At 32.1% G+C, this 23,887-nt stretch overlaps 1 protein-coding gene across 12 annotated transcripts in view; it reads left to right on the top strand.

Annotated features, from left to right (window-relative positions):
* Window positions 1-23,887, top strand: part of Fer (FER tyrosine kinase) — a 456,651-nt gene that overhangs the window by 90,479 nt on the left and 342,285 nt on the right. For all 12 annotated transcript variants that reach the window (XR_009228307.1, XM_046460091.2, XM_046460093.2 and 9 more), the window contains 2 exons: window positions 5,833-6,006; window positions 8,040-8,139. Coding sequence is in view for 11 of the 12 variants with exons in the window: in XM_046460091.2 (XP_046316047.1) it covers window positions 5,833-6,006; window positions 8,040-8,139 (274 nt within the window). In the remaining variant the exon portion in view is untranslated. The remainder of the gene's footprint in view (window positions 1-5,832; window positions 6,007-8,039; window positions 8,140-23,887) is intronic.

Here is a 23,887-nt window from a genome sequence, read left to right as displayed (position 1 = left end):
GCCTTATATTATCAAAGATCCTCTAGAGCTGGATGAACAAAGAAATCTTCTCTGGACATAAGCCATAAAAATCCAGGCATTTTAAGGAAATGGTGAAAGAGAGAAAGATCACAGGTGCTGGTACTGGAAGGGACTATGAAAGTCTTTGATTCAGCCTCACTTGAGGTTAGATGAGGGATAAAGATGATTCTGGACATTTTCGTTCTGGTATTGTTCTTCTTCAGAAGAATAAGAAGGATGACCTTTAAGTTCAAGAAGAACAAAAGTAATTCTGGAGCCCTGGGTCTAGGAAGGTGGAAGAAAAAGTATTGGGAAAAAAAGTTGATTTATTTTATAGGTTCATGTGTGTTTAGATATTTAAACTTGCTCTTTTTTTTGAGGGGGGGGGCGCTAGGGATTGAATTTAGTGATGTCTAACCATAAGCCACATCCCTAGACCTTTTTATTTTTTGAGATAGCATCTCACTAAGTTGCTTGGGGCCTTTGCTGAGTTGCTGAGGCTAGCCTTGAACTTGTGATACTCTTGCCTCAGCCTCCTCAATCACTGGTATTACAGGCATGTACCACCAAGCCCAGCTTAAACTTACTCTTTTTAATAGCAATAATAGTATCCTGATGGCTCTCTTACTTCTGAAATTGGGCAATAACTAAGCTAATGCAGCTTAGTCTATTTGGTATGAGTCTTAGAAATCAACTATTGGATTTTATTATATTTATTTTATTTTATTTATTATTTTTTAAGAGAGAGGGGGCAGGGAGGGAGAGAGGGGGGATGAAGAGAGAGAGAGAGAATTTTTAATATTTATTTTTTATTTATCGGCGGACACAACATCCTTGTTTGTATGTCGTGCTGAGGATCGAACCCGGGCCGCACGCATGCTACGCAAGCATGCTACCGCTTGAGCCACATCCCCAGCCCTATTTATTTATTTTAAATCAATTTATTTAGAACTGGGGATGTGGCTCAGTGGTACAGTACTTGCCTGGCATATGTAAGGTCCTGGGTTTGAGCCTCTAGTACTATAAAAAAATATATAATGATAGGTCAAATAGATTGATTATTAAATTACTTGATACTCTATAGTTTTTTTTTTTAACTTCATCTGTCACAAGCAGAGATGGGTGTACGTAATTCTGTCACTACTTTGATTTGTTATTGTATTGTCCATCATTTTTATTTTTCGTATTTCGATGGCACTGTTTTGCGGAACATAAAGATTTCTCATAGTTATACATTCATTTTAATTGACATTCTTTTTTTATAGTTTGTGCCTAAAATTCAACTGTGTGTCATTTGAATGTAACCTGCTGGATCTTGTTCACATTTTTCTGGGGGTCTTTTACTTGTCTTTTTGTTGTTGTTATTGTTAAATGTTATTTCACTTTGTGTCTGTTTTTTATGTATTGCATGCAGTGAAGTTTTAGCCCTCCCCAACTTGATGTTTTTAATCAGAGATGTTTATCTAATTTTCATATGTTTAACAGATATGTTGAGTGTCATTTTTATTTTGTAACTTATTTTCAGTTGTTATTCATTGTTTTTTTTTTTTTTCCTTCATTTTCTTTCCTCTCTCTCTTTTTTTAAAGGACAGTGTTATCTTTCCTTAAAACTCATATTCAGGGCTAGGAGGGGGATAGCTCAGTGGTAGAGTATGTGCTTTTTTAGAATGCATATGGGCTTCTGGTCAGTCCCCAGAACATACAAAAACAAACAAACAAACAAACAAACAAAAAACCAAACCAAACAAGAAAATCCAAAAAATTAGTTCTAATGTTACAAAAGGTAGATGAATTGTTTTTTTTCTAAACAATCACTTATTTACCTTTTGAAATTTAAGAATTGCACACTTAAACATATATTTCTTGATTTATAAACTTTAGAACTAAAGCTATATTTGAACTCTTCTCTGTGAAAAGTTAGGAAATAAACTTCCCATCAGTCACTCCTAATTTTTATTAGTATTCTCTGGGATTTTGTATAGTCTACTACAGTTAAATTATTAGTACCTTTCTATTTTGTAGCTTTTCTGTTAATAGTTATATTTAAATTCTATTTTGTAAAATTTCCTATAGTATTTTTTTTCAAATTTGTTGTTCTTTATATGTGATTAAATTTTTCTAAAATTAAATGTAAGGTTTGTTTTTGGTTCTGGGGATTGAACCAAAATTGAATTGAATCATGCATGCTAATCATATAGTCTACTTCTAAGCTATTATTACTTTTTAATATTTCTTAACTTTTCTGTAACTTTAAGGATCAGTGACTTTTACTACTGGTAAAATCTCACTATAAGCAACATTATTAGCAAGCTGTTTTTTGTACAATTCTGTGTTAAATTTTTTAAAATTATTTTTTATGGCATATATTCTATTCATGGTTTTATTCTGTATCATCCCTCCTTCTCTTTGTTTGCCCCTCCTTCTTTTCTTATATCAATGAATGTTTGTTATTTATTATTTTAGACATCACAGTAAATACCTGAAATATGATCAAAGAGACATGATACTGCCTTCACAGAACTTCCATTCTAATTTTGGAGGCCTTAAAAAGAACAAATCCAGGCTGGCGTTGTGGCTCAGTGATAGGGCACTTGCCTCACACATGTGAGGCACTGGGTTCAAGCCTTAGTACCACATAAAAATGAATAAAGATATTGTGACCATCTACAACTAAAATTATTTTTAAAAAGAAAACAATTCTACCAAATATATGAGCAGATCAATAATTGTTTGAAGAGAGAGAGTAATAGGGATTAGACCTACATGACATTTAGCTGATCACTAAACAAAGAGAGGGATCCTGCAATATAAAGGGGAGGAAGAGCTTCTATTAGATAGGAAAAACTTCCAGAAGGAGATTGGAGCTTGATATGTTAAGGAAATCAAATAAAGAATGATGCTCCTAAAATTTACTTAACTAGGTGAAAAATGGCAAAGGAAATGTTGGAAAGAGAAAGAGGACAGGTAATGGGAGATATTATAGATCTTAGATAATAGTTTGAATTTTCTTTAAATACATAAAAATCTCAGTGTAGAGGTTTAGGAAAGACAGTGTTATTAATTTCTTTTGCTATTTTAAGGGGGAATGGATTGGAATGAAACATGGGAATATAGCATTTGGGAGGTATGTCTAAGCCAGAGATAATTATAACCTCCAAAGAAGTGGCAGTGGAGATGGAGAAAAGTATGGTAGATTTTGGAGGTAGCATCTGAAGACTTGTTGATGGGGATTGGTGGTTTGAGTTTCAACAGAGCATGGACTTATGAAGGAAGAGCAAGAATGTTTATTAGCAATGTTGGGATTTTGGGAATAGAACTGAACCAGATTTTTATTAAAGCTAGAAGGTACATGGAAAATTCTAGTAAGAGGTCTGAGGAGTTTTCTAATCAGAAAGCAGGAGTTCCTGAGGGTACCAGATTCTACAGATAGTGACCTGTGTGGGATTAGGAGACATTGAGGGCAAGAAGATGTTGACAAAATGATAATGTATACTTTGGGACCTTGGACTTCCTGCAGTCACTCCAGTGAAAAGGGATATTAGGCAGTGTGGATATGTTCTACTGGGAGAGGAGGGCAATCAATCTAATTGTGTGGGTTTTGGTGTTCACTTACAAGAAGGCTTCTCCCCTGTGCTGCAAGAACTGCTACACAGAATTACAAATGTTTATTGCACTTAGAAAATATTTATTGTTTGGAGTTAGAGCAAGAACACTGACTCTTCTTACTTACCTATTATGTTAAAGCTATTTGTACCTCAACATTGTGCACATACCATAGGATATTTTTTCAATATTGTATTTTTCAGCATGAAAATATTAGATAAATAGGCAAAGCCACACCAATTATTATGGCTATTTAATTTTTATTTTTAATCCATTTTGTATAGTTTTTATTGTTTTCATCTTTGTTAAAGTATATATATGTATATATGTATACATATATATGCATATACATGCATATATAATAGTTGTCAGTGGACCTTTATTTTTATTATTTATTTGTATGTGGTGCTGAGACTCAAACCCAGTGCTTCATGTATGCTAGGTAAGTGCTCTACCACTGAGTCACTACCCTAGTCCCTAAATTTTATATTTTTAAAGGAAGAGCTACATCAGTTTTAAATTACTTTGTGGTGTAAAGGCCCTACTATGTGTTACACTTTCAAACTTGAAAGTAAATATAATGGGTTCATAAGCCACTTATCACTTTTTATGTACATAATAGCATTTCCCACTGGAAACAGTTCCTCTCCCAAACAAATATTCTCAAAGATTGTTATTTACTCTTTTAGCATATTGAAATGTATATAAAATAAGATTACCAATTACACCTGGAGTCAGATTGTGACTAAGAGTTACAACTACTTTAGGCTGTAGCTTTGATATAGATTCTTAATGAAATGTCAGTTTAGGATTCTACTAGAATGTTAATAGGACAAGAATAATCTTGCTCATTTACAGATAAAAAATAAATTATTTTTGTAAATATCTGAAATCATTCCTTGCCTTTTTGTGTTGTTGTTGTATCATTTATATGGATATTCTGTGACTATGATAGTTCTCCAGTAATTATTTCAGAATAGATTTTTTAGGGGGTGGGGTACCGGGAATTGTACTTAGGGGCGCTTAACCACTGAGCCACATGCCAGCCCTTTCTTATAGTTTATGTAGAGACGGGGTCCCAGCTGGGCATGGTGGTGTGCACCTGTAATCCCAGTAACTCAGGAGGCTGAGGCCGGAGGATCATGAGTTCAAAGCCAGCCTCAGCAAGAGTGAGGCACTAAGCAACTCAGGGAGACCCAGTCTCTAAATAAAATACAAAATAGAGCTGGGGATTTGGCTCAGTGGTCGTGTGGCCCTGAGTTCAATCCCTAGGACAAAAAAAGAAAAAAAAAAAAAGCAGGGGAGGAGCAATCTCACTGAGTTGCTTAAGGACTCGCTAATTTGTAATTTGCTGAGCCTGGCTTTGAACTCATGATCCTCCTGCTTCAGCCTCCCAAACCACTGGGATTATAGGCATGTAACACTGTGCCTAGCAGAATATATGAACAACTATAATGAACATTCCTCTTTTTTATTTTCAGTATATGTAGGTTATAAAGTCTATTAGACTTTAATAAATAAATAAATTAATAATAAAATTTTTCTAGCAGTCTCCGTATGCCCATTCGTTTCAAATTCACCATTATGTAGCTCTGGTATTGAAGCAACATGTTATGTCCCTTAGTTATGTTGTGCTATTGAGAACTAATTGTATTTATTTTAAAAAGTTGGAAACTATGCAGAAATCCAGTATTAAGGCAAAGGGAACAAAAGAAGAGCAGGCACCAAAGGTTGAGCAGGAAATTTTAGAAAAGAAGAAAATAAGGTGGGAATGTTCCTGTTCACTAAAGATAGATGGAAAAGGAAGCCAAGTTCAAGTCGCCAGGATCAAATGCCACAGAAGGGCAGGTTGAGATGAAGATGGGACTATTTGACTATTAGGAACTGGTAGTCTTATTGGGGCATTTGAATGGTGTGAGAAGAACAGTATTTCAGCGTATTGGAAAACAAATGTGAAGTCCAAGCGTGGACTTTCAGGATCCCTTAATCCTTTTCCTAGTATTCTGTATAGCCCTTGAATACTGAATTTTGAAGCATCTGTAGTTGAAGATGTTAAATACAAATCATCCATAATTCACTGCACAATTTCCAGAAATCTCTCATTTTATATTAATGTAATAATTTACAGTAAGCTAAATATTTAAAGGTTTTGAACACTTAAATCATAGCTAAACAGGAGCTTCTAATACAATGCAATTTTTCTTTCTTTTCTTTTTTTTTTTTTTTAAGTCTTGGCTACTTATGATTCAGCAGACCGAACAACTTAGTAGGATAATGAAGACGCATGCAGAGGATCTAAACTCTGGACCCTTACACAGGCTTACCATGATGATCAAGGACAAGCAGCAGGTGAAGAAAAGTTACGTAGGTGTCCATCAGCAGATAGAGGCAGAGATGATCAAGGTTTGTCTTTCCATATTGAATTCTTTCTTCAATTTATGTTTAAACTTGACGAATATTTTATCCTGTTTGACTTAAGAATTGTTTACTCATCATTTCCTATCAAGAAATAGATTTGGTGTTTCTAATAAGTAGTATCTTATATCTTACAAGATAAATAGTTACTTTATCTACGTGCAAAAAAGAAAAACGTGCTGCCAATTAACCTATAACAGAGTGCTTTTTGAAAATTATTTAGATTACTTTTTATTTACTGAAATAGATTTTAGCCTTTATAAAAATTAGATGTGTATCACGTAACACTGTGCATAAATAACAAAGAATAAATAATACAGAAATAGGCAAAATAATTTATTTAAGGTATTTCCAAAATTTTGTCATACTCAGATTTTGTCTTCTGGATAATTTATTAAAGCTGTTTTTGTTATGGAAGCAAAGAGAAGAATAGGCACATGAACTCTTCTACCCATAACCCACATAGACAACATATTTTTTTTTCTTTCTCTAGTCCTACCCACTTTTTCTTCTACACTGTTAAGACCTTCTAAAAACATAACATTACCATCAATCCACCTTAAAGTGACAATAATTAAATATCCTACATTCAAATTATTGTTGTTAAAATGTTTTTACTGTTGCTTTGTTTGAATCAGGATTCAAATGTAGTCCATACATTGCATTTGAATGGTAATTTTCTTTTAATCTGTAGGTTTTTCTTCCTGTCCCTTTAACAAAATGGCATTCATTTATTGAAGAAAGTGGATAATTTGCTCAATAGAATTGTTTTCTTCATTTTGGATTTTACTGTTTGCATCTCATGATATGATTTCTTATAATTCCTTCATTCTCCATTTTTCTTGTAAACTGAAAATTAGATTTAGAGGCTTAATGAGATTCTGTTTATTTTGGGCAAGAATACATCATGGGTGGTAATGTAGACTTTCTGTTTTTTCATATCAGAAGGTATGTAATGCCTGCTTCTTTATCTTTCTGTGGTGGTAAACTTTGCTAACAGGTATCAGTCTTGTCAGCCTGATCAATATATTAGAGAAGTTTCCCAGCAATATTTTGCCTAATAATATAAGCTATTGATTGATGTTTGTTACTTAGATCTGTTATTTTCTTGGAATTTTTGAAATAGCAGTATTTCACTTCTATCATTTCCTAATGAAATTTAACTAAAAGTTTTCTGTAAAGAAGACTTTTCTTATCTGGTTACCCTAAAATGTATATCATATAGGAAAAGTCAGGTAAATGCTTGCTTTTTTAAAAATTAATTTGCTAATTTTCACAATAATAAATTGGTTCTGTAGCAACTTAAAAGTTAACCAGTGGGGCTGGGGTTGTATCTCAGTGGTAGAGTGCTTGCCTAACATGTGTGAGGCACCAGGTTTGATTCTCAGCACTACATATAAATAAATTAAATAAATGTCCATCAACAACTAAAAAAAAAATTAAAAACAAAAAAGTTAATGACTGAGTTTTCTCTTGAAAGGACGAGAGAGCATGATTTTTGTCTTGTCTTATTCTTAAGAAATTTATCTGTTTTCCAATAATGTGAAGTTACTTTATACAATGGTTAAATATTTTAACTTTTTCCTATTGCGGATATTTTGGTATCTTGCAAGTTAATTTGTTTAGTCTTTAGATTTTAGACAATTATAGTGTTACTCTTAATTTTCCTCTTTTGAGAAGTTTATCTGTTATCATATGCTGTTGAATTTATCACTGATTTTAAGCTAATTCGTAGTTTTATTGGCTATAATTGTACAGTAAAGGGCTATAAGTAGTAAAATACATATCAATTAGTTTTTTGGAATTCAAGTTCTTGACCAATTTAAACTTATTTATTTTTCCTTGGTTTTCATTGGTGCATTATAGTTGTATATGATGTTGGAATTTGTTCATATATAGTCACAATATCACATTATAATTTGGCCAATATCATTTTCCAGTATTTCCCTTTTCTCTCCCCTCTTCCCTTCCTTGATTTAAATTTAAATGTTAAAAAATTCTGCATTTTATTTTTTTTACAGGTTACAAAAACAGAATTGGAGAAATTAAAATCCAGTTATAGACAATTAATAAAAGAAATGAATTCTGCCAAAGAGAAATATAAAGAAGCTTTAGCTAAAGGTATGGAAAAATTATGAAAAAAAATGTGTATTAAATAATTTTTGTTCTTGCTGTTTGAAAATTATCTTTATATGTAGTAGAATGATTCCATATAGTACAATTTACATACAAAAAAACCTCAAAATAAACCAAAAATAGACTAATTCTCAAACTGTATAGTAAACCATACTTTGTTTTAAATGACTCAAAGTATTGTTGAATAATTCATACTAAATGGAATTACATCGTATTTGTAATAGATGCAAGGAGTGTATAAATTTTTTTCTAGCATTTTATGTTTTATTTAATTAGAAAGTATTAAATAAGAAAAACAGTATTCTGTTTAGGAATCTTAAAAAAATAGAATAAAGATTAAAATCTTCTTTTTATCTCTGGTATTTAAAACCCATTAAAACCCAAAGATGATTTTATAGCTTTTATAGCTTTATTTTGGCTTTATAACTGAGTTATTTGGGTCTACATTGTCTTAGAATTTTCATAAGAGATACTAAAAAGTAGAAAGGACCATGTTGGTTGTGTTTTAAAACAGAGATTTATGATTATGTTTTCTTATTGGTTACTTTTGTAATTTTGTTTCTAAATTTTTCATATATTAGATTTCAGCAGAAATTAATCAAAGATCATGAACAGAAGCTTTGCTATTGCTATAATTGAGCAATATTTGTTTTTTGTTTAAATGTGACTAAACAGTCTTCATATGTAGATTTTTAAAACATTGCAAAAAAAGATTTTTTTTTTTTTTTGGTATTTTTAAAAATTTTGTCTTACTAACTAAATAAAAGCTCTACTGGAAACTCTAATTTTCTTTGGTTCTTATTTTACCTTTTTCTTTTACTAATGCACTTTCTCTTTGTCTTTTATTATATATTCTTTTGTTATTTTGTGGGAATAACTAAAGTAAAAAGCTCCTTCATGGCTTTATCTTGCACAATGAAATTGTTGTTATTCCAATAAATTAGAATTATACTGATTTAGATATGGCTCTCCCTCCTTTTCCCTCTCCTTTTACCCTCCTCCTTGTCTTTCTTTCTTTTTTTTTTTCTTTTGGACAATTCTAGTTATTGAACCTTATGGATGTTAGAAAAGCACTGTACTATGAAGTACATCCCTAGTCCATTTTTATTTTATTTTGAGTTGATATCAAAGAAGTATACAAGGGGGTAAATAGATTCCTCCAATCACTGTCACCATCACTACTAAACACAAACATACCTACAGTTTTTCATTTTTTTTGGCCATGTCAGTGCCTCTTTGCTTACAGACAGAAAAATCACCTCCTATAAGGTTTAATAAAAATGCAAATTCCTCTAAATGTACCTTTAAAGTGAATAAGAGGAGGTGACCAAAATGAAAGAGAAACATGGATGAAGGATTATGGCTTCCACAAATTAGGTGAAGAAAATGGGTTAGGGTGAGTCAAAATTGAAAAGAATCTGTGCAAGTGTTAAAGTTAAAAGGGATCAAGTTAACCTAGGTAGAAAGAGGATAATTGTGGAAGTTAGGCTGGTCAAGTGCCTCAGGCTACTTTAAGAAGACTGTTCTAAGTTATGAGAAGGGAATGGAAATTACCTGTAAATACCAGATACAAAAAAGGAAAATAGGAAAAAGGAGATAGAAAGTAGCCACTGAGGGAAATCTTCCCCACTTTCTCCCCAGCCCAGCTTCTCATAATACAGTAGTTAATCCAATTCTTTTTCAGACCAGCTTCAATTTATACAGATTGAAAAAGCAGCACCCGCCACCCCAGCCCAAGCAAGAAGTTCATCATTATTTGTATTTTATAGAACCTTTTAAGAAAAAAAATTAAATAACCATAAAAGTTAGAAAGACGGTATGGAGAATATTCATACTGACCACCTAGATTCAACAACTGTTAATATTCTGCCACACTGGCAGGTTCCCTATGAACCATTTGAATGTAGGTTTCAGGCATCATACTTTTGATCCCTAAGTGACTCAGCATCTATTTCCTAAGAATAGGAATATTCTTCTAATAATCCCCATAAAGTTATTATATCTAAGAAAATAATAATTCTCTACTACCATTTTTTATATTGCCCAGCATCTTAACATAGCCCTACTATCATTTAATATCCATTCCGTTTTCTAGTTTCCCAAATTGTCCCCACAATATCTTTTACAGCTATTTTTTTTTCTGTTTGTCATTATTTTCTTGTTATTTTAAACTAGGATCTGATCAAAGCAAACATACCACTTTTGATTATTGTGTCTCTTTACACTTTTAAAATATTTTCACTTAGAATAGTATTCCTCACTTTTTGTTCATGATATTATCCCCCCCCCCCCACTCCGAGTTCAGGACAGTTTTCCAATCAAATTTCTCATATTTTGGCTTTAATTGCTTATTCAGACAATAGTCCCTAGACTACCCACTATACTTCTTATAAATTGGGTAGGGCTAGAGGCTTGATTAGATTCAGCTTAAACATTTTTGGCAAGAACACTTCATAGGTGATATGTGTGCTTTATTTTATACACCCCATCAATGGGCTTATAAGTTGGATTGTGTCACTATTAGTGCTTGGTCAAATTTGATCACTGAAGTGGTGATCACTAGATCCCTCCCTTTTAAAGGTACCTTTACCCCATGCAATTAGTAACTTTGAAAAAATATTTTAGCATGTGTGAATTCTGTGTAACCTAAAAATCTTCCATCCATAGTTTGACATCCATTGATGATTCTTATTAATAATGATTACATCTGTAGCTCTTCAGTTGTAAAATGTGTAAAGGATAATTGGGAAGAAGAGAAAGGAGGTTTGGGGAAGATATATACAGAACAAGGCAAATAGGGAATAGAAAGCTGGAAATATGGAAAATAATTCTAAAAGCTTTGCTGGGGCCTTCCCTATTTATGTTCAACTATTTCCAAAGCATAAGCCCTTTAACGAAAGGCTGGCTTGAAACAATGAGTAAAGGGGAGAGAGAGCCTCTTACTTAGGGTTGTCACTTTAGTAAGTATTTTAGTTAGAGGCATTTCTTGATAGCAGCATAGAATAATAAGACTTGAAAGGAAAATATGCAAATTTACTTACTGCAGATTAAAATCTGAATACTTATATATTTAAACACATGCTTAGGTTTAAATACAAAATAATTTTGTGAGTCATAAAGCTTTTACCCGCACTATTTAGTGTCAAAGAGAATAATATTTTCTTTCATTGTTATTGTATGTATTAGAAAACAAATACTACTGTGGGATTTATCTCTTAGGAGACATTTCAGAGGTTGGCTGAGGTTCCCTGGTAAAGATGGGGAATTCAGGCATTGTTTGTTACAGTATATGTTTTAATGATCACCTTTGATTGCCATCAACACTGTAGTTACACAAGGGAAACAAGTCAGGCATTTCTAATGTGGGTTTTAGTCTATTAATTAATTTTTAAAAAATCACAAACCAGTGAATATTTGTGCCAGGAAGTGACAAAGAGTTATCTAAATTGCTGAACTTGGCTTGTTTTGTACCATCAGGTGAGAGCAGGAGTGAGGCTAAGTCTGTTGGACCAGTGGGTAGCAAAAACTCATCATTCCCTTCTCCTTTTTCATGTCTTACTGGTAAAGGGGAGGGATGAATATTGTGGGAATAAATCAAACAGTTATCTGGGATTGTGAGAATTGTCATTTTACAGTGTGCCTAAATGGATGCTGTTTGAATCCTGATTTGAAGATCAAGGGTTAAAATTATGAGATAATCTGGGAGATTTGTATATTTAATGCTATTAAGGAAATTTTATTATATTTTAGGTGTGATAATGAAATTGTGGTTATTTTCTTACAGGCTTCTATATTTATGATGTAAATACAGAAATATTCACAGCCAAGATGCTATGTGATATCTGATATTTGCTTTTAAATACTCCAGGGGATGGGGAATAAGTAAATGAAAGTATAGTTGAAGCTTGATTGGTTATGAGTTGGTTCTTTAAGCCAATTGATAAGTACTTGGGGATGTATTGAACAAGTATTTCTACCTTTGTATAGATTTAAAAATTTTTTCATAAAAATTTAAAAAAAGAACATTGTTACAAAAGAAGAAAGCAAGTTTTCATAGATGATTCTCATCAGTGTACTTATTTCAGGATTCTTAAACTAATCTGAATTCATTATTTATCATTTTATATTTATATACTAATTAACTGGTTAGTTAATTTATTCAGTTTGTATAATAAGACTGTCTCTTATTTGATAAATACCAGAGATAAAAGATGTGGATCCTATCTTCAAGCAATTGAAAGTTGAATTTTTCATTAAAGGATTTACCCAATTAAAACAATTTAGGCCCACAGCAAAGTTGATATTGTAAGAAAATGAGCACATGCATACTTTTTACCCATATTCACAAATTATCAAAATTTTGTCACTGTTTTGCTTTTGCTGTTTCTCTTTCTTTATCTTTCTATGCATGTATGTATGTATGCATATACACATATGTATAAAGTTTACTTTTGCAGAACCTCTTGAAGTAAATTATAAACATTGTAATAGTTCCCCCTGAATACCCAAGTATATATTCCTTAATAACTATGACAGTTTCCAGCATATCTATAATTTAACACACTTAAGAAGTTTAATATTGGTACATTTCATTTATTTGTTGGTCATTTGAATCTCTTTTTTTGAGAAGTGTATGTTTAGTTCATTCGCCCACTTATTGATTGGATTATTATTATTTTTTTTGATGGTAATTTTTTTAGTTCTTTAGATATTTTGGGTATTAATCCTCCATTGGGGGAGTAGTTAACAAAGATATTTGTCCGTTCTATAGGCTCTCTCTTCATGCTTTTAATTGTAATTATTTGCTGTGCAGAAGCTTTTTAATTTGATTTCATCCCATTTATTAATAATTGGAATTATTTCTTGATCTTGGGAGTTCTGTTGAGAAAGTTGTTGCTTGTGCTTGTGTATTGGAGTGATGGTCCTACATTTTCTTCTAGCATTGATGAAGTTTTTGGTCTAAATCTTAGGTCTTTGATCCATTTTGAATAGACTTTTCTGGGTGGTAAGAGACAGGTGTCTAGTTTTATTCTTCTATGTGTGGACATCTAGTTTTAATGATTTGTTAAAAATTAGTCTCTCTTTGTATCTTTTTGCCAACATATGTTTGGTGTGAATCTGGTATTTTTTAAATTGTGTTTTTCATTTTGCAGAAGTATAATTCATTAATTTTTTTCTTGTATAGGTTGTCTTTTGGTGTTTTTTTTTTGTGTATGTGCATGTGAAAAATACTTATTTCAGTTTTCAACTCCTATTCTTTTTTTAATATTTATTTTTTAGTTGTAGTTGGACACAGCACCTTTATTTTATTCATTTATTTTTTATGTGGTGCTAAGGATAGAACTCAAGAGTCTCGCATGTGGGAGGTGAACACTCTATCACTGAGCCACAACCTCAGCCCATTAACTCCTATTCTTAATTTACTTTTAAAATATAGTACAAAAATGCAATTCAGTTAGTCCAGCACCATTTTGAAAAGATTATTATTTTCTTACTGAATTGCTTTGGCTTCATTGTCAAAAAATCAACTGACTTTATATGTGTGAGTCTACTTCTAAACTCAGCTCTCCTGATCTATTTGTATATTTTTATATCAATACCACATTGTCTTGTTGATTATATGTCTAAATCTGTTTGTATTGCTGTAACAAAATACCATAAATTAGGTAGCTTATAAGTAACATAAAATTGTATCTCACAGTTTAGGAAGCTGAGAAATCTTAGCTCAAGTGTGCAGTAGATTTGTTATTTGATCCATTTCCTGTTTCATAGCAAATGAGCTCTCTTGTTCTTGTGATCACTAATCCCATTTCTGCTGGCTCTACCCTTATAATCTAATATTTTCCCCAAAGGTCTTATTTCCTAATACCATAGCATTTTGGGATTAGTGTTTTAATAAATTGAGTTTTGGAGATAGATATTTAGAGCATAGCATTATAACTTTATAATTTTTAAAATAAAGTAGTGTTATTTTCACAACTTTGTTATTCTAAATTGTTTTAGATATTTTAGGTCCTTTGCATTTCCATATGCATGTTTAGTTCTCTTGTGGATTTCTGCAAAATAGCCTATAGGGGTTTTAATAAGGATTGTTTCAAATCAATAGATCAAATAGGTGAGAATTGACTTAGTAACAGTATTGAAGTGTTCTAGTCTCTGAATATGAAATGTTTTATTTGTAAGATTTACATCTTAGTTTTTCCCCATCAGCAATGTTTATAGCTTTTCATGTACAGACCTTGCATTTCTATTGTCAAAATTCTGATTATTTTATTACTTTTAGTGCTATTGTGAATGGTATCATTTCTTTAATTTTGTTTGGTGTGTTCATATATGATACATTATAAATTCCTTATGATTTCATACCTATAGAGTCATGTTGTCTGTGAATGAAGAGTTTTATTTATTTATTTTTTCATCCTTTCTCTTTTTCTTGACTAATTGGCTGGAATTTCCAGTATAATTTTGAATAGAAATAATAAGCACAAACAACTTTGCTTTACCTTGTTACTGAACTCAGGGAAAAGCTATAGTTTTTTGAAGATTACAATGGGAGTTCATAACCCACTTGAATCAAAGTGTGAAATATGATATATCAAGAAATTTGTAATGTTTTGAACAACCAACAATAAAAAATTAAAAAAAAAGATTAAAAAAATCAGGCTGAATTTTTTTTCTATTCTTGCTTTAAAATGAATATTAAATTTTGTCAAATGCTTTTTCAGTATGTTCTATGATTAACATGTATTTATTTTTTAGTATATTAAGGTGGCAAATTATTTGGATTTTCACATTTCAAATGTTAAACTAATTTTTCATTGCTAGAATAAAATATCCTTTGTCATGATGTATCACCACTTCTTACATTGTTAGATATGGTTTTCTAAGTTTGTATTTCTAATTTTTCATCTCTATCTATGTTTCTTGTCATATCTTTGTCCCATTCCCATATAAGATAGCATTGGCCTCAGAATGTGTACCTCCTCTTCAATTTTCTAGATAGACTTGCATTGAGTTGATGATATTCTTTGTTAAATATTGGTAGGATTTGTTTGTGATATGTGTTTTATTTATCCCTTTTTTTGGGGGGGGAGAGGTTTTCAATTATAAATTCTATTTTTTTTTTAAATTACTATGGGGCTATTTAGTTTATATCCTTTTACTTTAGGTTTGGTAGGTTGTATTCTTTAAGAAGTTTGTCTATTTCATTTAAGTTATTGAATTTACTGTTATTAAGTTGTTCATGAATTCTTAATTTGCCTTTTTGTATTTATAGAATGTGTACTGATATTTCCATCTCATTCTTGATATTAGCATTTTGTATTTTCTCTGTTTTTATCCTGATCATTCTGGCTAGAGGTTTATCAATTTTTCTAATATTCTAAAAGATCATCTTTTGGCTTCATAGAGTTGTTTTTGTTCCATATTCTTAATTTTTTTTTTTAATTGTTGATAGACCTTTACTTTATTTGTTTATATGTGGTGCTGAGAATCGAACCCAGTGCCTCACACATGCCAGGAAAGTGCGCTACCACTGAGCTCCAGCCCAGCCCTGTTTGAGATTTTTGACTTCCTATTTCATGGTTTATGCTCTGTTCTTTATTATGTCTCTCCTTTGCCTTGCTTTAGGTATGTATGATTTGCACTTCTTTTTAAATTTTATTTATGTGGAAATTTAGATTGTGAATGAATTTGAGAATAATCTTTCATAGTACAGGCATTTATGATATAATTGTCCATATGTACTATTTTAGCAATATACTACACCTACCTACGTACCTTCCTTCCTTTCTTCCTTCCTTCGCTTCTCCTTCCTCCTTTCCTTTCCTTTCCCTCCCTCCCTCCCCCCCTTCCTTCCTTCCTTCTTTCCTTCCTTCCTTCCTTCCTTTGCTAGGGATTGAAACCAGGGTCTTCTGTATATTAGACAAGTGTTCTACCATTGAGGTACATCCCTAGCACTCACAAATTTTTAAATCTTGTATTTTCAGTTAAAAATACTTATTAGTTTTCTTTTTGAACTTTTGTTTGATTTGTAGGTTATTTAGAAAGTGTGTTGTTTCATTACCTAATGTTTTGACATTTTTCTAGACATATTTCAGATTTGATTTTTAAATGAATTCCACTGTATACTGAGACTACTGTTGTGATGGCTATTTTTTTTAATACTTATTTGTACTTTTATTTGACTCAGTTGTGTATTCTGTTATGTTTTGGAGTCAATCTGTGTTATCAACTTGGTCCAATTTTTAATAGTAGTTTTAAATTTCTTTCCTACCTTTTTTTTGGTGGTACTGGGGATCAAACCTAGGGCCTTGGGCATGCTAGGCATGTGCTCTAACACTAAGCTACATCCCAACCCTGGAAATTTCTTATAGACACACATTTTTTTAAGTGCAGGATTTACAGAGTTAAAAACATGAAATTAGATGAAACCAAGTCTGTCTGACTTTCATGTTTCTGGTTTTGTTAGTTTTGTTTCTTTCTACAAAGAAAATGAATTAAATAAAACTTCATTAGCAAAAATGAAAGGCAAAAACACATTAACCTAAGTTGTAGACTCTTAGTGAACTTTATTTTATTTACTCATGTGTTTTGTGAGTTGTGTGAGTTTATTAATTCTGAAATATTTGGGGCCTACTATTTCCTCTACTTGTTGATGTTGTAAAAATATCTATTATCTTTACCTGTATTCCTGTACGCAGGTACTTGTGTTTATGCCATGAAGTATGTTTTTCCATAGTGAAAAAACTTTAAGGGCAAATGTAATATTTGCAAATTTTATAAAATTTAAGCAATACCATACTAAATCATGTAATGTTGAATTAAGTGGAGCTGAATATAATTTTGCTTTTAAATTTTATAGTTCACATACACTAAGTTTTTTAATTAATTTATTTAATTAAGCCTTAAAATATCCACAATATATTTGTGAGGCTCTCTCTTGCATGAGGTCAAATCTGAATGCTGCTTCTTTATCACACATCAGATTTTAAAAAAATCTACAAAATTGAATTATTCATGCTCATGACAATCAGTTTAGAGAAGCTTGAAAGGACGCTCTTTTATAACAATCTCTTTCTAATAATTCTTTCTGTATGAGAAACAAACAAACAAAAAAGTGCTAAGGGATTGGTAAATTCTTTTATACTTTACAGTTCTTTACCCTAGCAGAATAAGAGGGACCTACTGCTGAAACTGTGAGAAGTAGCTTCAAATTTCATTCAAAAGTAAATTTTTCTGTAATTAGGAACTAGATTTTCTTAAATTGACTCTTCATGCATTATGAATAGGTTTGAGATATTTTATAGTCAATTAAAGTTGGTTAGATCCTTTGAGTTGCCTCTTAAAAGAGTACTTTAATTATGAAAAACAGTTTGAAATGAGTCCAGTCCTGAGACAGATGGTTAAATTTATGTTTAAATAAATCCAAAATTTAAAAAATGAATGAGACTTTTTAAAGGCTCTCTTAGTTGATTTTTAAAATTTGAGTTAATCAAGAATGGTAACTGTCCTTCTTACACAGTAACTTAAACATCTGAATCATGTATGGGTAGTGAATGGAGGTCTTCTAGAGAACATTCTGGAATTCAAATGTATTTTGTTCTTCAACATATGGAAGAAATGCATTTTGGATATAGTAGTTACTAAAGGTCAGAGTGAAGTTCAAGCTATTGTTGATGAATAGTTCTATTGAAGACACCTGTGAGAGGTTTTTTTCCCCCCTCTATTCATTAATATATGATCTATCAGCAGCTAACTTATGGCATGAATGCTTTTCACTGCAGGGAACTTAATATGATAGACACTTTGCAAGGTTATTAAAAGTTATGGCACTCTTAGTTATTAATCTAATTTGCATTAGGTTAAAGCTGTGCATGAATTGGAATGACAGTTAAAATATTATCATTAGATGCTGAAATATGATGTGGAATGGAACATGCTACATGATTTACTTGTATTCTTTATATAAACTTCTAAAAATATAGCAAAAGCACAATATTTTGATTTGTTCCTACTTGGCTTAAGTTTTGTTGAATAAAAAAATCTAAGTTCCATTTGGAAGGTATTGTTATATCTTTTGATTTTTCTATATTTTGTAGGTAAACTTCTTAGAAATATTAGTTTTGGACTTTCTTACTAGAAAGTTGATATCAGAAAGTAATATTGATAAAATAAGCAACATGATCTAAATATTAGATGAAAAATTATAATCTTTCTGTAACTTAATTTTTTTTAAATATTTATTTTTTAGTTGTAAACAACACCTTTATTTTGTTTATTTATTTATTCTTTTATGTGGTGCTGAGGATAGAATCCAGGGCCTTGCACGTGCTAGACGAGCACTCTACCCCAACCCCAACCCCTGTAACTTAATTTTTTAAAAAAATTATTTAAATGTAAATTTTATTTTTCAAATAATAATTTTCAATTCATGTGTTTAAGAACTATTTATTGAGTTAGTGTTATGTGCTAGGCACTATTCTTTTAACCAGTGAGATTGTAGATAATAAAATAAACAGAAATCCCTATTTCTATTAGGCTTACAGTTTGGAGCAGAAGATAGTCAATAAAACAAATAGATGAAACATGGTATATTAAATGGTGACAAGTATGATGGGGAAAAACAAAACAAGGTAGGTGAATGGTGTGTTGGAGTGTGTTCAGGTTAGCCTCTTGGAGAAAGAGTCATTTAAATGAAGAGTAGAGGAAGGGGTAGTGAACCAGGTGATTACTTGGGGCAAAGAGTACTCTAAGTATAGGGAATAGCCCATAGGTCTGGAATTGTGGTGACTGATGAGGGAAATGGTGTGGGGGGATGAGGTGAGGTCAGACAAGAAGTATGATGGTGGGTGGCAGGAGAGGCACAAATCATGTAGGTACTTGGTAATACAAACATTTTGGCTTCTGCTCTAAGATGGGAAGCCATTGGAGGGTTTTGAGCAGAGAAATGACACGAACTAATTTAACATTTTAAACATTTAGAATAAGTCTGGTAGCCTTATTGAGAATAGTTTGAGAGATGGGGGAGGGATGAAAATAACGATCATTTATTTCTAGGCTATTGCAGTAATCCCGGCAGGTGAGGTCATCCTGGATTGGACCTAGGTGGAAGCTGAATTGGTGAAAAACAGTCAAATTTGGAAGATTCTTATTATTTATGGTAGTTGTGTTCTATAAAGTCACTGTGAACACTGAATTAGCAAATACTGAGTCACTGCTCTTAGGGAACATACAATGTTTAGTTCTATAAAGTCATATTTTCTACAGTCAGTGAGTGCATAACTTTGTTCTGTATGTGTTTGCATTTAATGATATCTGTTAAATATGTATTGTTGGTTTTCATTGACCTCACCACCAACAGTGTTATAACGCATGAGTGAACAAAGCTTATTGAACACATGCATTTTCTCCATTAAAGCACTTTATAGCCTTCTTGAGTATAGGAATACTAGATGGAACTTCAGGTGGGAATGCAAAATTGACTTATACACCATAATAAGTCATTTAGGCAAGAATCATAATTAGATGTAAAAATTAGTTGGTGAAAATTGGAGGTGTAACATGTCAAAGTTTTTTCTATAAGGTACTTATTAATTACAAAGGAAAATTAAATCATAACTTTACTGTGGAAAAATTGAGCAGATACTACCTTAACTAAACCTGAGGCAATTAATTTATAAAGGGGAAAAAGATTTTTTAGCTTATGGTTCTAGAACTTCCAGTCCAAGACTTTACTGCTTTGAGCTCTGGTGGGGAGTATGTGGTAGAGCACACCACTCACATCATGAGCTGGGAGGCAGAGAAAGACTGAAATACAGGTGTCCTATAATCTCCTTCAAGGGCATGCCCTCAGTGACCTAAGGATTTTCCATTAGGCCCCACATCTTAAAGATCCTACCACCTCTGAATAGTATCACCCTGTGGATCAAGCCTTTAACTTTTGAGGACATTCAATGGACTTTTGAGGGACATTCAATGCTCAGTTAAAGCACTTAGCAAAAGGCAGACATGCATTTCTTTTTTTTTTTTTTCAGAAATTAAATGTCAATATTTAATGGCTTCAGGCAAATATATTTTGAAATTTTAAGTACAATGGACATATCTCTAGGAAAATAAAAAATTTCAAATGAACTTTGAACATTGAAATTTGAATAGCATCATTACCAAGATGTATTTCATATAAAAATGAAGTCACTGTTATAAATTCTCCAGATATTATAAAAAACTAATCACTCAGAATTCATTTCATAAAGACAGAGTATCCTTTAAAACAGTAAAACAAGCCAGCAGTAGAAAGTAAAATATCTGTCTACTCTAACACATAAACAGAGCTATAGAAATCTTAAGCAAAACATAAACTCTCAAGCAACTAATGTATAAATAGAACACTATGCCGTATAAATGAGTTGGCTATAATTTGATCATTATTTAAAATCAGTTGATATAAACTAATATTTAAAAAGATAAAAGGCTATTATATAGAAAATTAATCTGTTGATAAAGCAACATAATTTTGAAGCTAGGAAACAAAAATATTTTGAAACTTAAAGTTAGAAGGAATAATACTTTAATAAAGAGTTTCCATAAGAAACTTGCAACAAGCATCATAGTTATACTAAGCCAATTGAATATTCAATTAACATCGATCAAAAGGCATTGATACCATCTCTCACTGATCTCATGTTAATAGTTTTAGGGGTTTTTGGTCACTGAATAAGACAATTAGATAAATATCCAATAAAATGAATTTTTAAAAATGAATTATTGAAACAATAATTATTCACAATGATATGTTATATTTAGACAAAATTCAAGTGGCCAATATATATGAAAAGTTTCATGGATTTTTTTTTTTCTTTTTGATACCAGGGATTGAACCCACAGGGACTTTAAAGCTGAGCCATATTCCCAACCCTTTTTATTTTTTTTATTTTGGGACAGGTTCTCACTAAATTGCTGAAGCCAGGCTTGAAATCATGATCCCTCTGTCTCAGCCATGCTAGTCACTGGGAATACAGACATGTGTACTGTGTTGGGCTCCAACTCATTTTTTTTTTTTTTTAATTTTTTATTGTTGGTTGTTCAAAACATTACAAATTTCTTGACATATCATATTCCACACTTTGATTCAAGTGGGTTATGAACTCCCACCTTCACCCCATACACAGATTGCAGAATCACATCAGTTACACATCCATTGATTTACATATTGCCATACTAGTGTCTGTGCATTTCTTTCTTATTTAACTCAAATACAGAGAAGGATAATTGAAGGCTGGAGTATAGGTGAGCCATTTTCATGTGACTTCCATCTCTCTGTCCAAGGAGGCTGCTCTGTTTTCTTACCATCTCCCAACCATGGATATTGAATTTGTCTGATCAGAATGGCCTAGACAACCAATTTATTTTCTCATAGTGCTGGAGGCTAAAAATTTGAGAGCAAAATGTTAGCAGGTTGGTTTCTTCCAAGGCCTCTCTCCATCTAGGCTGGTCTTCATCTAAACTTCCTTTTTTTTTTTTTTTAAAAAAAAAAAAAAAGAATACTAGTCATATTGCATTATGGCCAATATTGGTAAAGCATAATTGTAATTGTGAAATGATCTTGTAATTCCATTCATTTTACATATATTAATTTGTTTTTAAGATATATGAAGGACTTTTCCCTCTCTTCAGTTTACTTTTTAAGTTTATATATTAATTTTACTGTATTAGTGTGAAGTTGTTGATTCATTTGTTATTCAGGGGTTAGAATCCTTTGTTATCGTTGCCTGTTGTCATGCTCATATTTGGCAAATAGGGACCACTTCAAACCGGCTCCTCTGTCTTTTTGATATATTCCCATCATTTGTTGAGTACTTACATTTTGGTTCATCTTATGCTTTTCATACTCCATTTTAAAAAAGAATCCTATTTCTTTTCAATGGGAGAGTGGTATTTAGAAAATAATATCTGTGGCCCTGGATGTGCTCATTGCTGCTCGAGTGTCATTGTTGTAAGTTTTCTCAATGGACTGAGCTAGGAAATAAATAAACATGCACTCATGTATTTCTGTGCCTTTTGTTATATTATTTGACTTATTTATTTAAAACTAAAGAGTAGGGGCTGGGGTTGTGGCTCAGTGGTGAAGTGCTCAGCTTGCCTAGCACGTGTGAGGCCCTGGGTTTGATCCTCAACACCACATAAAAATAAATAAATAAAATAAAGGTATTGTATCCAACTACAAATATATATATTAGAAAAGGCCAAAAACCCTGAAAGCAAAGAGATGATAAGAAAACAAAGCAGCTTCCTTGGACAGAGAGATGGAAGTTACATGAAAATGGCTCAGGTATACTCCAACCTTCAGGCACGGCGACACACCCCTGCAATCCCAGCAGCTTGGGAAGCTGAGACATGATACAAAGTAGGGGGTAAATATGTGGCTCTGTGGTCAAGTGCTCCTGAATTCAATCCCCTGTACAAACAAAACAAAACAAAACAAAACACACCAAAACAAAAAACTCAAGAGTTCACATTGATGTTTCTCATTCCAATCCAACATCATAAAGTTCATGCCATCTTCTCTTTTTTATGTACTTGTAATTTCTTTCTCTGACAATGAGAAACTTAGCACCTGTTATTCACAATGTATTGGCTTATTGACTCAATGCTAGAATACACAGAAAATAATTTCAGCTAATTTACGCTTCTGAAAGTGAAATTTAGAAACTACAGTTTGGTATTTTGTTAGGGCTATTGTTTTCAGTTTTCTTTTGTAGTCAAGTATTGATTTTCAAAGAATTTCATAAATCCATTCTTTATATTAAAATAATATAATAAATGCAAAAATAATGATGGAATTAAAAAAATTGTAATTTTCCAAGAACATAGATTAGTTCTTTATTCCCTATTCCTTTTGTTGTGGTTGTTTTCCACTGGAAATAGTTTTGTTCTTTTGCTTCTGTTGTATCCCATTTAAAAGTTTTTTCCCCCTTTTTTATCCTTGTTGATTTTGTTTATTTCTGACTGAAACTTGAATGGTTTCTAAAGTCAGAACTGTACAAAGATATATACTTAGGTAACTCTATCAAATTATTTTCCTCTTATTCATAAGCCCCATTACCATACATTGATATTCTTTACTTTGCTTTTCTGTTTAACAGTATATCCAAAATAATTTCACAATATTTCTGCACACAGATAGCTTTTCATGCTTTTTACATATGCATGGCATTTCTCTGTAAGTTTATTCAAGCATGCTTCTGTGTATAGACATTTAACTTATTTCTAATTTCCCCAGATATAAATGCTTTTCGGCTTTTGATAGGATTCAGTCTTTTTTTCGGGGTTCAAGGGATACCAGGGATTTAACTCAGGGTCACTCAACCACTGAGCCATGTCCCCCGCCCTATTTTGTATTTCATTTAGAGACAGGGTGTCAGAGAGTTGCTTAGTACCTTGCTGTTGCTGAGGCTGGTTTTGAACTTGTGATCCTCCTGTCTCAGCCTCTTGAGCAGCAAGGATTACAGGCGTGTGCCACCTTGCCCAGCTGATCAGATTATGTATTGATAAGCCAATCATAAATTGAAAATATTGAGGTCAATCATATCTTTAATACACCTAACCTACTGAACATTGTAGCTGAGTAACACAGGACTTTGTAAAGTATCAATTATTTCCCCTCATAATTGATGAAGTGGCTGGCTGAGAAACGAAGCTTGCCTATGCTTCCCAGCATCAGGAGAGAGTGGCA

The sequence above is a fragment of the Marmota monax genome, unplaced genomic scaffold (genome assembly GCF_021218885.2).
Source record: "Marmota monax isolate L192 unplaced genomic scaffold, Marmota_monax_Labrador192_F-V1.1 WCK01_AAM20220418_F8-fsc00006, whole genome shotgun sequence".
Taxonomy (NCBI): domain Eukaryota; kingdom Metazoa; phylum Chordata; class Mammalia; order Rodentia; family Sciuridae; genus Marmota; species Marmota monax.
Note: the sequence above shows the minus strand (reverse complement) of the source record. Positions and strands in the feature narration are given on the sequence as shown.